General features: G+C 42.5%; 2 protein-coding genes across 2 annotated transcripts in view; both read right to left on the bottom strand.

The window, feature by feature from the left end:
- spen (spen family transcriptional repressor) overlaps nt 1–4,540 on the bottom strand; it is a 28,279-nt gene extending 23,739 nt beyond the window's left edge. The window contains exons 1-2 of the mRNA XM_044038595.1: nt 4,121–4,540; nt 141–461 (exon numbers count right to left, since the gene is read on the bottom strand). Coding sequence (XP_043894530.1) covers nt 141–461; nt 4,121–4,203 — 404 coding nt within the window. The 5' untranslated portion in view covers nt 4,204–4,540. The remainder of the gene's footprint in view (nt 1–140; nt 462–4,120) is intronic.
- Nucleotides 4,541–8,678: 4,138 nt separating this feature from the next.
- On the bottom strand, nt 8,679–11,604 carry tmem82 (transmembrane protein 82). Its single transcript, XM_044038620.1, has 6 exons — nt 11,300–11,604; nt 11,118–11,190; nt 10,831–11,023; nt 10,203–10,617; nt 9,826–10,013; nt 8,679–9,333 (listed from the first exon to the last, which is right to left on the bottom strand). The coding sequence occupies exons 1-6, from the start codon at nt 11,388–11,390 to the stop codon at nt 9,256–9,258; spliced, it is 1,038 nt and encodes a 345-aa protein (XP_043894555.1). The 5' UTR covers nt 11,391–11,604; the 3' UTR covers nt 8,679–9,255.
- Nucleotides 11,605–13,131: the final 1,527 nt, after the last annotated feature.

Raw genomic sequence — 13,131 nt, 5'->3', positions numbered from 1 at the left:
ATGAGATTTAACTCTTGAGAATGAACTCCTCTTTAACCCCCAAACAAGTAAATGAATAGATGGTGGTAAGATGCTTGGAGGTAAGGTGTTTACCAGAAACCATGGTTCTCTCTGCCTTCAGAGAAACTTTGTCCACTTACCCGTCTAGTCTGCGTTCATAGCGTCCCTCTCTGCTGTGGAGCGACGTGGGGGGGACATATATGGCCCCCCCTGCCGCCCTTGTGAACCCTGATACATCCCGGGCACGAGAGCCTAAGGACAGGCTATCGTCCAGCCCCCTTGCGGCACTAGGTATTGTGCCTGGTTCATTGTAATCAGTGCGCAGGTCTCTGTCCCCCATCTTGTTGATAGCATTGTGAGCCTTCTGAGCACTTTTGATGTCCACAAAATCCACAAAGGCTGCGACTCCACCCTCTGAACCCCGCTTGGGCAGGACCTTGACACTCTCCACACGTCCATATCTGAAGAGAGTGAAATGGAAAAACAGTGATCAGCAGAGTTTCAACTATATCTGTAGGACGGGGTGATCACTTTTTATTTCTGTAACGGAAATCATGTCATTTCCGAAATCATGACACATTTTTAACCTGATTTGTACAGAATTCTGTGTGTGTGTGTGTGTGTGTGTGTGTGTCAGAGAAAGAGGAGGGGTGGGATGTAAGGTGGTGCCGCTGCTCCTATTTTCTGCTCTATGGTGTTTTCTTTCAAGGCAAGGTAACCCAGCAACTGGACTTGAATCCTCTGCATATGTTAATATATTTCCCAGTATTAACATGTTTTGTGGAGGAGGGTGCTCACATATGCACATATGCTTTTGGCTCAAGAAAAAGCAAACATGAGATTTGAATATAATTTATCAGGCCATACTGTCTTAATTTGAGGTCCCTGCATGTTTCTGTGGCTCTTTCAGTTTGAATATAAGAAAATAAAAAGACATTTTGTGCAGCAGACAGTTCCACCAAAACACTGATGATGGACACAGTTGTTGAAGTAACCTTAGCGAGGATGAAAATGAAAGAAATTTTTCTTGGAAAATTGCGTAACATCTTTGGACTTTAGGGAGGTGGAAAACGTCCATCGATAAGGGATGTGCAAAAACATGGAAACAGATTCAGCGAATAAAGGATGACTTTTAGAAGAGCATGAATCGCCCACATTTTACTGCACAGAGGAAATGGGGGAAACAGCAGATGAGAGGAGGCATGCGAGGTCTGACGGACAAACCACATTCCTTGAATCAGTACACCGAGTAAATATTAATCGATAGGAAGCGACCGTGAAACTTGAATCAACAGCTACAGCACACTTTCGGTTATGTCGTCACTGTGCCTTCTTATCTTTCTTCTGTGGTGACCCGGACTTTGAACTTAGCCCCAACTGCTACTTGTCTTGGGGAACTAACTACCAATATTTGCATTAAGGACCAGTGTGTAAGAATTAGTGACATCTAGTGGTGAGACTGCAGATTGTGACAAACAGACTTCTCCGCTCAGCGATCCATTATGCCAGTGTGCTATCAAACTACTCTGTGTTCTCTGCACACCAGAGAGGACGTCATTCTTATTCTTTTGAGTATTAGGCTCCCACTTAAAATGCGTGAAACCCACACTCGGACTGGTTTTATCTGCTGTAGAAACATGGTAGCGCAAGATTGTGCGGGCGTGATGCGAATTTTTCCCACGGCTAGTTTACATCCAGAGTCAATGTGCCGATGCGGGTAGATTTGAATTTAGCGTCGGCCACAATTTCAGCGTTAAGATTCTCCAGATGACTTGACGTACTTGCCGGCAGACAGACTTAGCGAGTTTCACCGCTAAATTCGGAAGCTCCATATGGATGAGGACTGTTTCCAGCGATACTTTCACATGATGAGCAGCTAATTTGACGACTTGCTCTCTCGTATCAATGCTAGGCCAGGGGTTTAGTCTGCGCGTCACGCAAAAGAATCGGACACAACTTGGCGAGTTGTGTCCAGGTACGGATGGTGTTGTGAATCCACACACGAAGACGGTTTCCTCTCTAAATACGTTTCCACAAGAGAGTGCGAACATGCGTCCAATATTAGCCATGGTTGGACGGTGAAAAAAAAAGACTGTTTCTTATAAAAAAACAATTATACACTTGTGTTCAATTTCTGGTAATAAATATTACTACACACTGGACCTTTAACAGCAGTAAGGGACATAAATGCACATTTTATTTTACTGACCTGGTTAAAAGTTGCCATACATTTTCACGTAAACCATGCTAATATGACTAAAACCGCATTTATCCTTTTTCTACTGCACAACTTTGAAGATAAAGTGATGAAGCTACAGGTTTTAAATAGATTTTCTTTTAATAAAATAACTAAGTGATGGGGAAAGCCTGTTGGGGATTATTAGTGAGCCTGCTGTCCTCTTCATGCTCTCACGGTTCCCTCTCCAAAGAGAAGGGAGTATTTTGCGTCCCACAGAGACAGCATATAAGGTGCCCATCATTTTATTTTCATGCCAGTTCCCAACACTGAACAGCCTCCGACGCCATTTTAGAAAAGCTGTTCACACACTGCTTACTCATTGTGCCGTCCCCCATCTTCAATGACTTCTATCACACGTCGGGGGGCTGTCATGCACCTGCAGACTCCATCCACCTCTGGAGCTCAGACAGCGGGCTGAAAGCCACGGCTCCTCCGCTGTGTCCGTCACCATCCTCTGCTCTGTCTCCCCACGACATAACGCTATTGTTCGCCTACGTGATTTAAACACGAACCAAATGTGGACGCCAGTTTCGCCGTCTCACCATAAATAAAAAGCATTCACACGTTCGTGTCTTGTGAGAGGGTGATGCCTCCGTCGTTAACCGCTCTGTTAAACGGACATTTTTGATTCATGTCGGTCATTTTGCAGCTTTTCACCCCGATATGTCGACGCCTGCTTAGCTTTCTTTTTAACGCAACGTTGCTCTCATGCTCACATGTAAAGGTGCATTAGTGTTTTTCAGCTGTCTCGTCTCCCACACACACACACACACACGGATGAATAAAGAGAAACGGGCTGCTATTTCCTTGACAGCCGCGACGAGACGCGTGTGAGCGGGGACGTGAATTTCATTTTTATTATTCATTTAGTCTCTCAGTGTGAGGTGAAAGACAATAAAACATGATGTGTACACTTTGTCCTCGGTGTGTCTCAGCAGCCAAATGCACAAATACATTAAGCGTATGTGTGAGCTCGTGAGGGAGAATGCAGCGTGCATTTCATTTTCTGTGTGTGTGTGTGTGTGTCACAAACAGCTCGTCAGTGCTGCATTATGAGTGGGGACACACAGCATCCACACAGACAGTCCTGCACAATCACAGCCCAGTCTGCTTGTGTCCTGCTTGTGCGCGGACGGTGGTGTGGTGTCTCACACTGTCCACGCACTTGTGAGCACATTTTTTGAAAAGAAATGAAAAATAACTGTAACAACTGCAACAGTGCATCCGCACACATACACACAGACGGACAGAGACGTGCTGATCACCACACTGTGACCTGGAGAAACACCGGGTCGCTGGTTCCTGCTCAGACACAAGAAACACAGTCGTGTGTGTGCGTGTGTGTGTGCGTGCGTGCGTGCGTGCGCCAAACAGATGCATGCTGATCAGGAGTTTGTTTACACTGCTTTCTGCTTCTTCAGCTGCACAGAAACAATGTTATCCTTGAGCCTCGCCAGGTGGGAAAAAGGCTGAAAAGTTCGCCTTGTGTTTGGGGGGGGGACAAATCAAATAAAGTAGGTAAAGGTGAAGTTATCGCGGAGCCTACAAGTTACAGGAATAGTGTCGAAATGGCCAAAGCATATGTGCGCTGTGCTGGCGGGGTTACAGCGTGCTGCCTGCCTTTTTGCTCACTGCTTTTCTCCAGGCTCTTTTTAATGAATGTGAGCTCAAATGCAGCACAGTGTTGTTGCGTGTGACAGATCACAGATCACACACATCACAGCTGCCAAACGGGACTTTGTTACGGGGGGAACCTCCTGCTTCCTTCATCCACACTTCACTAAAAATGTGACACAACAGAGATGAGATGCTGCACACACACACACACACTAACACATACACTCACTCACTCACTCTCCTTCATTATGAGTGTTTACTCACCGCTTGAAGTGCTCAATGATTTTCTCCTCTCGTACATTTTCGGGTAAATTTCCCACCCATAAATGTCTGGTTTCCCGGACCATACTGTGAGCTCCTGCTGCCCGATCATACAGATGAGTTTGCTATGTCAGTTTCCTCCCGTGCAAAATAGACAAGGGTTGCAAAGCAAAAGCCCGAGCGACGAGGTAAAAAAAAAACCCCACACATACACACACATTGACTGCTTGTTGTGACCCAATGTAAACCATTGGGCTGAATCCCCGCACGCTCTTTGATACTGTTCACTGTTGAAGCGCGATCCTGCAGCTCATGAACGCGCCCCGGATTGTTCCCGTGACTAGGCGCGTCCCTGACACCATGCGACCTTTGGATGTCGAAAGAAAGCATGTAGCCTTCCAAAAAGATGCAGCAACTTCGCTTGTAATGAGAGGCGCACGGCGCAGGCGTGGCTTTGTGTGTGAACTTACTCTCTCTCTCTCTCTCTCTCTCTCTCTCTCTCACCGATGAGCTAGTCCACAGTCACTGCGCACGCGCAAGAAAACCCCTGCTTGAATGTTGATGCCTTGACATGTGAGATGCTTTGACTCACAGGAGGATCCATCAGTCCTGTAGTTGTATAAGACAAGGTGAGACACTTTGCATAATCTTAATGTTTTTACTCTCTCTTATAAATAGAAACGATGCACATTAATGAGTAATGTTTTTTTATTTCTAGTCCATAGATAGTTTGACGGTACACATAAATTCACTGTAATATATCTACTCACCTGCTACTGTGGTCTTCTGCCCGGCCACTCTCCTCTGACCCCTGGCATCGACAGGACATTTTTGCTCAGATATGATCTCTCTCTTTGGACCATTCTCAAAATGACTTCTCTCATGTCACTGAAATCACCTTTCTACGCCCTTCCAACGCTCTGTTTGAAATCCAGCAGGTCGCACTGACCATGTCTACAGACCATGTGATTGGCTGATCTGATATTTGACGGAGGCAACACAGTACAGCCACTGAAAAACATCATATACAAATGTAAAATGTGTTAAATGCAGTGTAAATTGTGCTGCTCATTGTCTGTTTAAACTGAATACTTCATGTATATTGCAGATATAAAGTGCATGGTGGTAAGACATGTCCTCAGACCTGGTTTGGCATCTTTAGATGTTTTAAAAGTACAAAACCATAGGTCCGCGTTTTACAGAAAGTAACAGAGAAGCATTGAAAATGTCTCCATCTCTGCCGATATTCTGATGAGGTGTATTAATCACTAATCACTAACAATTACAGAGTGTAATTGGAGTAATGGCTCCCGCGAACCTGAACTGAATAGCTTGTTTGAGGATGGATGTAGTGATTACTGATGACCCTCACTAACAGCTTTATTCATCTGCAGAACACAGGTGAACCTTTTTACACAGCAAAAGCAACACTACATGCAGAGGTTTGGTCATGTGCAGGAAACAGGAAACTAAGGGTCTGCTGTCGGTGTCTGAATGTTAATGGTGAGAACATTTGTGCTTGTGCTGAGCTTCAGTAATGCTGTAACAAGAGCGAGAGTCTGCAGAGACTTTATTAAATATGACTCTGACAGTTATTTTTAACAGATTCATTACCTGGTATTGATATAGTAGCTTTGCAGTTCTGTATTTCCTAATATCACAGTCTGAACTTCTCCATTTCTGCGTTTTTTTTGGAAATTAAGTTACAGGACAGGTGTGGGGGAGGTAAAGAACAATAACATGGACAGAAAACAGAATATAGAGGTGCTCCATTTTTATCCCTAAATGGCCTCTTGGCTCACAACATTATCAGACATGATGATGACAAGGAAAAAGGTAATAAAATAAATAATAAATATAAATGCTTCCACGCATGGATGAGTATGGGTTGGCTCACAGTCATCAGATCTCAACTTACCACTTGATACCACGTGATATTCTGGTGTTCAACAAAGCTCTCTATCATCGTCATCATCATGGAAAAAGGAAATAAGGAAATGTATTTTTGGAAAAGTGTTGCTCATCCATTCATACATGTGGAATTGTTTTGTGAGTGTCTCTATACTAGTAGACTGCTATGTTTTGGGGGAAGTGTGAAAAAGAATAGTCTGAAAAAGCAAGAAGTAAATGAAATAAGTTCCCTGCTAAATGTCAGTGACTTGATTTTATATTAACAGTTTGGAAGACGAAGCCGTGGAACTGTAGAAACCACACAAAATGAAGGACATGACGACACAGTCTCACAGCTGAACACAGGTCTGAGCAGGAGAGAAATGGAACAGACACAAAACCCATTCAAAACAATAAAATAATAATAAATATCTGTACAGAGCCATTGTCATATCCGTTGTATGATTCTATTTATCGCTTTGTCTTTATCTGCCATCTGCAATATGCTTGTAAATGTGTTGGTCTTTCGGGGCAAATAAAGATTAGACTTATTTACTTCTGCAACTACTAGTGGACGGCATAAAAGCCTGGAGGCTATTTAGTGAAGAACTTTGACCTGATCTGAGCTCTGTTTTAAGCTAATCAGTAACATGAGGCAATCAGGCCCATGTCCTTGGGTCCAAAAGAGCAGCGGTGATAAGAACTGCCCACATAAAACCTGCACTTTTATAAATGTGTTTACTATGACACACTGTCCCTTCACAGTTGTATGATATTTGCCTGAAATAAAGTTGAAATATCGTGCCTGAACTACCTTTTATTTCAAGGTCCAGTGTGTGAGAATTAGTGACATCATCAAACTGGGTCTTTTCTTATTGTCTCGAATGAGAGAGCCCTTTTGTCAGAAACTACATACGGTGCATTTGACTTTGTAAGCAACAGGTATACATGTCAAATATCAAGTAAAAATGTAAGTTAAAGGTCCAGTGTGTAAGAATTAGTGACACCTGATGGTGAGACTGCAGACTGTAACAACCCTCACTTTCCCAAGCGCATCAGGGAACTATGGTGGCCCTGGCATACCAAAAAGGATGTATTTCATTTTTGTTATTTTCTGCTTCAAAACATGTGGAAATGAGGCTGTTTATGTTGTGTGACCTGTGTCTGTCACTCGTTTTCTTTTAATTACTGATTGTTTTGTTTTTAAAAAATGTGCTTTTAATATTTTGATACACTTTTATTTTGAAATTCTATCTAATTTTATTTGTAAAGCACTTTAAAACAAACACAGTGTATCAAAGTGATAATAGATAAATGACATAAAAGCTCACATGGGGCAATGAAATGCGTGGATAAAAAAGGAATACAAATCATTTTAAGTTTGAATCACCAGATATATTAAATATATTATATATGTTTATATTGTTATATTTATGGGTGGGGGCTTTATTTGCTCCTCTGTACATTATGTCCATATCTGAATTCAACACGTCGCCCATAGGAAACAATAACGGAATTAAAGTTGAGTTTAAAAAAAGCTCTGTTACTATACAACTCTGCTTTTGTTACTATATTAAGAACGTCACATTGTACAGAGAGCATGCGCGATAATGCGGGACACGCAAACCCGAGGAGCGCATGCGCGGAGCGCGCCAATCAGACGAGGGCAGAGAAGTCTGGGATCGTCCGTAAAGAGCTCAGTCACTTCACCACCACACCCGGGTGCTCGTGGAGAACGTCCGTATGTGGGATTTTATTCAGTCACTAATACAATAAACCCCGTGGGAGTACAATTTTCACATTTTGGTGGATTGACAAGACACCAAATCTAAGTGTCCTCTTCAGAGATGCCCAAACCTGGATTATTTTGGAAAACTGGACCGCCAGACCAATGTGTCCACTTTAATTTCACAAGCCTTTTTTGTCACTGGAAGACGGAACTGATATCACAAAAAAAAAACTCTCGTGGAATATGTTACTGTGATTAAAGACAAAAATACCGGCGTCAGTGTGTGGATATAATCTTGACGTGGGTGTTCACAAAGTCTCTCTAAATTGTCACAAGAAGCTGAAAATGTTAACGTAACTGACACAGATATTCCCTCACTACATTATAAACGTGTGGTTTGCGTAAATACGAGTCGAATGTTTGCGGTTTGTTGTTTTGAGTGGAGTACGCGTTGGACGGAGCAAAGTTCAGACGACAGTCATTAAAGTCACCCAGCCTTTCTTTGTCTAACGCCATTTTGTGTGACTTTACAGCACAAACGCTGTCGTCAGCCATTTTGCCTTTTCTTCTCAACGAGCTCAAACACGAATGTGGTTCATTAACGCGGAAACAATCTCTGAACGCTAATAAAAATGAACATAAACAAGCTAAACCACTGCGTTAATTGTTAGTGGTTCAACGAATGTCTTGTTACGTTAAAGAGAACAAGTTACTTTTGTTCGGTTACAACTGAAACATGCATTTATTGCGCTGATTATCTGTCGTTACAGTGACGTACCTTGCAGTGTAAATGTAGAAAATAGGTCATTCAATAAAGAGTGTTGGTGCTATACGTGTTAATGGTTATACGTGTTAATGGTTAAACAGGGTGTGTTTTGTTTTAGGTAGAATGTTTCCACCTTTATTAGTAACCTTTGAAAATAAAGCCAATTAATGACATTCTGAAGCAGATTGGGTTTTTTTTTTCTTCGTCCTTAATTGACGTCATTTAGTGATAAAACATAATTACCTCATACAGCTGATTATAGCAGTGTAAGCCTCGTTATAACTTAGTTGTTTTATATTCGTCTGTCCGTCAGTTATGGAACGGTCAAAGCTCCCTATATTATTATTGGACCCACAGAAAGAAAACATGGACAAGTGAATCTTGTCAAGAGGTGTAAAGCATGAACTCATCCAAGACATCATACAAATGTACAAATGCAGGTCTGTCACCTGAGACCGTGTCAGAAAATGACAAAACTCTGGAATAATGTTAGTCTAATGTTAGTGTAATGCTCTACACCGAGGAAACAGTTGTTACCTTTCTGCAAATAAACAAAACATGTTCTTTTTCACCTTTATCCAATATTGAGATTATGATTTAAAATCACTCACTGGCTCACCGGTCATAATATGCTTTTTTATGGAAAAACATTACACAATCTCAATACAAAAGCAGTCAGTCATTGCTGGTGTTGTCCTAATAGGACTTACATTAGATAACTAGATTAAAAAGAAGTGCCTCAAGTTTAAAATTTCACTTGTGCTCCTTCTCCTTTTCCCGTGGCCTTTGTCGATGATCCTTCTTTGCATAGTCTGTGTAATCCTCTTCATCCTGTATGCACACAACAAACACGACAGATGAAGCACATGACAAAATATGATGAGAGAGTGTAGCTGTGGAAAGTCAGGACATCTGCTCCTGTTTTGTAATAATAGCATCAGAAAACTGAACGCTTGTCCGGGTTTATTATGTACCATTTTACTTTTCTTCAGAGTGAATCTGACATAAATTCATTTTATCCTTGCTAAATGTATCTGCAGAGTAAATTAAACCTCTGTTTTGTGAAGCCACACGTTTAGTGCTTCATGTCTTTCACCTGAAAGTACAGTCACCAGGGAGCTCAGTGAGATTAAAAGTAGACCCTGTGGTCTGAATCAGAGAATATTTTGACCTAAATCTGTCGTGGCGTTAAACCTTCTCCACCTGGGATACAAGTTTGAGAAGTTCAGTCTCATCTTGGGAACAGGAGTAATAAAAGCTTTGGTATTCTGCCCCACTTTTGGAGTCTCAGAAGTCCTGTTGCCTCCAGGGTGACTGATTTACCTGATATAATGCTGCATCCAGCAGATCCATGGTGGGAATCAGGCAGCTGGCCTCACCCAAGAAACAAATTAGGATGTGGATCACGTCAGCCCAGCGTCCAACAGTCAACATCAGGACCATCAGCCCCCCGAGGCGCACCACCACTGTGTTGAGGACAGCCTGGCTGCTCGGCAGACGGTGCTGCTCCTCTGCAGAACCACAGTGCATCATTACAGGGAAATATTACAGCACTTCCAACTTCAGCATGCTTAGATTAATGACAGATGCATTCTGATTGAAACAGTTTATCAGATTTATCATTGATCTCTTCAGTTGGGTCCATACTGGCTGCACTATTATTGAACGTGTTGCCCACAGACTTTTTGTATGATGCTCACCCTGCATGTACACCACCAACAGTGTGTAACAGATGGTCAGTGGTGTCCAGAACTTAAGGGCCTCTGATGCAGAGAGGAAGTGTTGATTAATGATTGACACAGCAGCGACCACAGCCACAGAGAAGGTGATGATGGTCGTCCTGCACAGTGTGGGCAGCAGGCGACCCCCCGATGCCAGGAGGCCGATGCAGACGCCACAGTAGTGCTGTGAGCTGTGGAGTTTGTAAAGAGCTGTGACATGATGCAGCAGGCGTGTGGCCTGCTGAGCCAGGAACCAGCTGAGAGCTGCGGCCAAGAGCAGGGATAGCCAGCGCTGGGACGCCCCCTCGTGGAGAAAGTGTAGACTGCAGCTGAGGGCACAACCCAGAGAGAACTGGCCTTGCACTAACAGCTGCTGTACAAATTTCCTGGAATCCTGGGGGAATAAAGTGGCACATGGAGAGAAATAATGAATGAATCAAAAGCAGATGATGGCTGTTTTTAAACAGACATCATGCGTCATCATCGTGATCAAATCCAGATAGTAACTCGGCAAAAAGAGTAGGTGCAGCAAACAAATCAAGTGATTCCCTTTCATATCAGACAATTGTATTATTTTCTTTTCTAAATCAGATAATTGTTTTCTTACTGGTCCAGCTGTGACCCATCCAGAGACAGCCCGAAGACAGAATTCTAGTACCACCAAAGAAGCCACACGGGATCCCACTACAGCCAGTAACAAAGTCACAATGAAAAAGTGGATCCTCCCACTAAGTCCAGATTTACTTCTCCTGAGATGAGTGGATCTGCTATGGTTTGATGATTCTTTTTCATCCCTGCAACTGTGGGTTGTTGGGAAAAGGACAAATGGAAACAACTTTGATGAGACTGTGGTCAGAACAATAAGTCACCTTCAAGTATGAACATTTTCCTCACCTTTCGTCTTCTAAAAATAAGTGCACTCTCATCAAGGAGCACAGAACAGCGATCCCACACGAACCTACGAGTCCTGCAGGTCACACAACATGGTTTGAGTAGTAATAACACAGTGCAGCCACATGTGCAGTTTAGAAACAGTCTGTAACAATGATGATGTCAGAGAAAATGTATGAGCTCACCTTGAAGTAAACTAATCAGTGGATTTGCATCTAAAATCAACCAACCAGGCAGGAAGGAAGTGGGAAAAAGCGAGGCGATGAAGGATAACATTGTTGTCTTTCACTCGGAAGAAGAAGATTTACACGTGGCAGAAAAATCCATGAAGCTAAATCCAACTCATCCGATCGCACAGTCAGGAGCCATTCTTTGCTGTTATTCCAGATCAGGTCATGAACATGTGGAGGATCAGCTCAGCTCCTCTGTTTATTTCCGTGGCCTCAGTTTGAGTCTGTTCTGTGTCCTGTACCAAAGGTCATCCGAGCGTCAGTGGAGCAGAGGCCCTCCACAGAGTCATAACACGGTCACCGCTGTCATTGCACCACAGGAAGAAAAAGGCATTCGTTTTATACTGTCTTATGTTCCACGATGCTCATGTTACGGATTTTTACTTGTTTTTTACCAATAGAAACATTTTCAAAGTCAAGCTTACTTACAAAGCTGATAGGATAAACATGTGTGTAATAGTTACATTGTTGATTAAATTGTTTATTAATGTAAAGATTTGCAAGCAAAGGTTAAAGGTCTGAAGGGTGGTGATGTTTTTATTGACATCAAGTTTACATACAAACTGTGTTAGAGAAGGTGGAGCTCAAATACATCACATCTTGTATTTGATTTTTTTAAAGGTGTATATCAGAGAGGCAAAGCAGAAAAGATGTAGCAGGTGTTTATGTGCCTCCACAGGGCGGCAGCACTGGACAACATTGTCTTCAGCTGCTTGGTAACAAAATAATCTTATCAGTCAATCACTTTACAGCAGCTCAGTGGACTTAGACATATGGTGAAGACGACCTGCTAATAAAAAGGAAAGGCAATTTAAGTGTTGGAGTTGGAGTGAGTTTGAAAGTGAACTGGTTTTTGGTACCAGACAGCCTGGTCTGAAAATGCTGACCAACTCAGGTTTTCATGCACAATCATCTCTGGAGTTTCCAGAGAATGGTCGAGTTCAGAGGTCAGAGAGAGAATAAGAACACACCACATGTGTGTATCAGTGTCTTGCAGATTCTCTGTGTAATCTTAAACTCTGGATTATATTAATATTGATGTAACAGGTTATGTGTTTTCTTGTGACAGAACAGAGGTGATTTGGATCGCAATGTATTCTGAAGGCATGTTCCACAGGGACTCAGTTTTCCTCACTGAAAACACGCTGTATGTGACTTTTTATGATGGACTGAATCTTCACCTCATGCGACATTAGCATATTTACAGTAATAACTGTAAATGAGTGAGTGAGCTAAGTGTGCTTGATTTCTTTACATCTACAAACACAGGCAACTGTCAGTCTAGTTCAGCAGAAAATGAGCTTCACAGTCCACGCTCTGCACAGGTGTGATGATTAATGAAACAGGAAAAGTGCTGCACACGTTGCTCTTTATCACAGAGTAGGAGTCATTTAAAGAGGTGAAAGACAACAGCCCGATCCTTTATGACAGGGTGACTTGAACAGAGAACACATGAACTATGACCAAGCAGGAGGAACAGTTCACCCAGTCTCAGTTGTGTCTTTTAATGTCCTGGAAACCAGAGCGCTAACTATTTCTGACTAAGGTGCGTATACAAGTATACAATGATCTCATTTCATCTGAATTCTTCCCTGAATGACGATCGTTAACGCACGGCTTTGATCATTGATTAAACAGTTTATTTAAAGTGCAGCCTTAATCCCAGTCTTTTCAATGTTTCGTCCTGGCTTTTCTCCAATGTCAGCAAGTGTTTGCACATTGTGGGAGCTGTTTGTTATCTCTGTATTGCTGTGATTATACATTAAAGGGCCTTGACATGATGCATG

Source organism: Solea senegalensis, linkage group LG11 (assembly GCF_019176455.1).
Source record: "Solea senegalensis isolate Sse05_10M linkage group LG11, IFAPA_SoseM_1, whole genome shotgun sequence".
Taxonomy (NCBI): domain Eukaryota; kingdom Metazoa; phylum Chordata; class Actinopteri; order Pleuronectiformes; family Soleidae; genus Solea; species Solea senegalensis.
The sequence above is the reverse complement of the archived record's forward strand: the minus strand, read 5'-3'. Positions and strand labels throughout refer to the sequence as shown.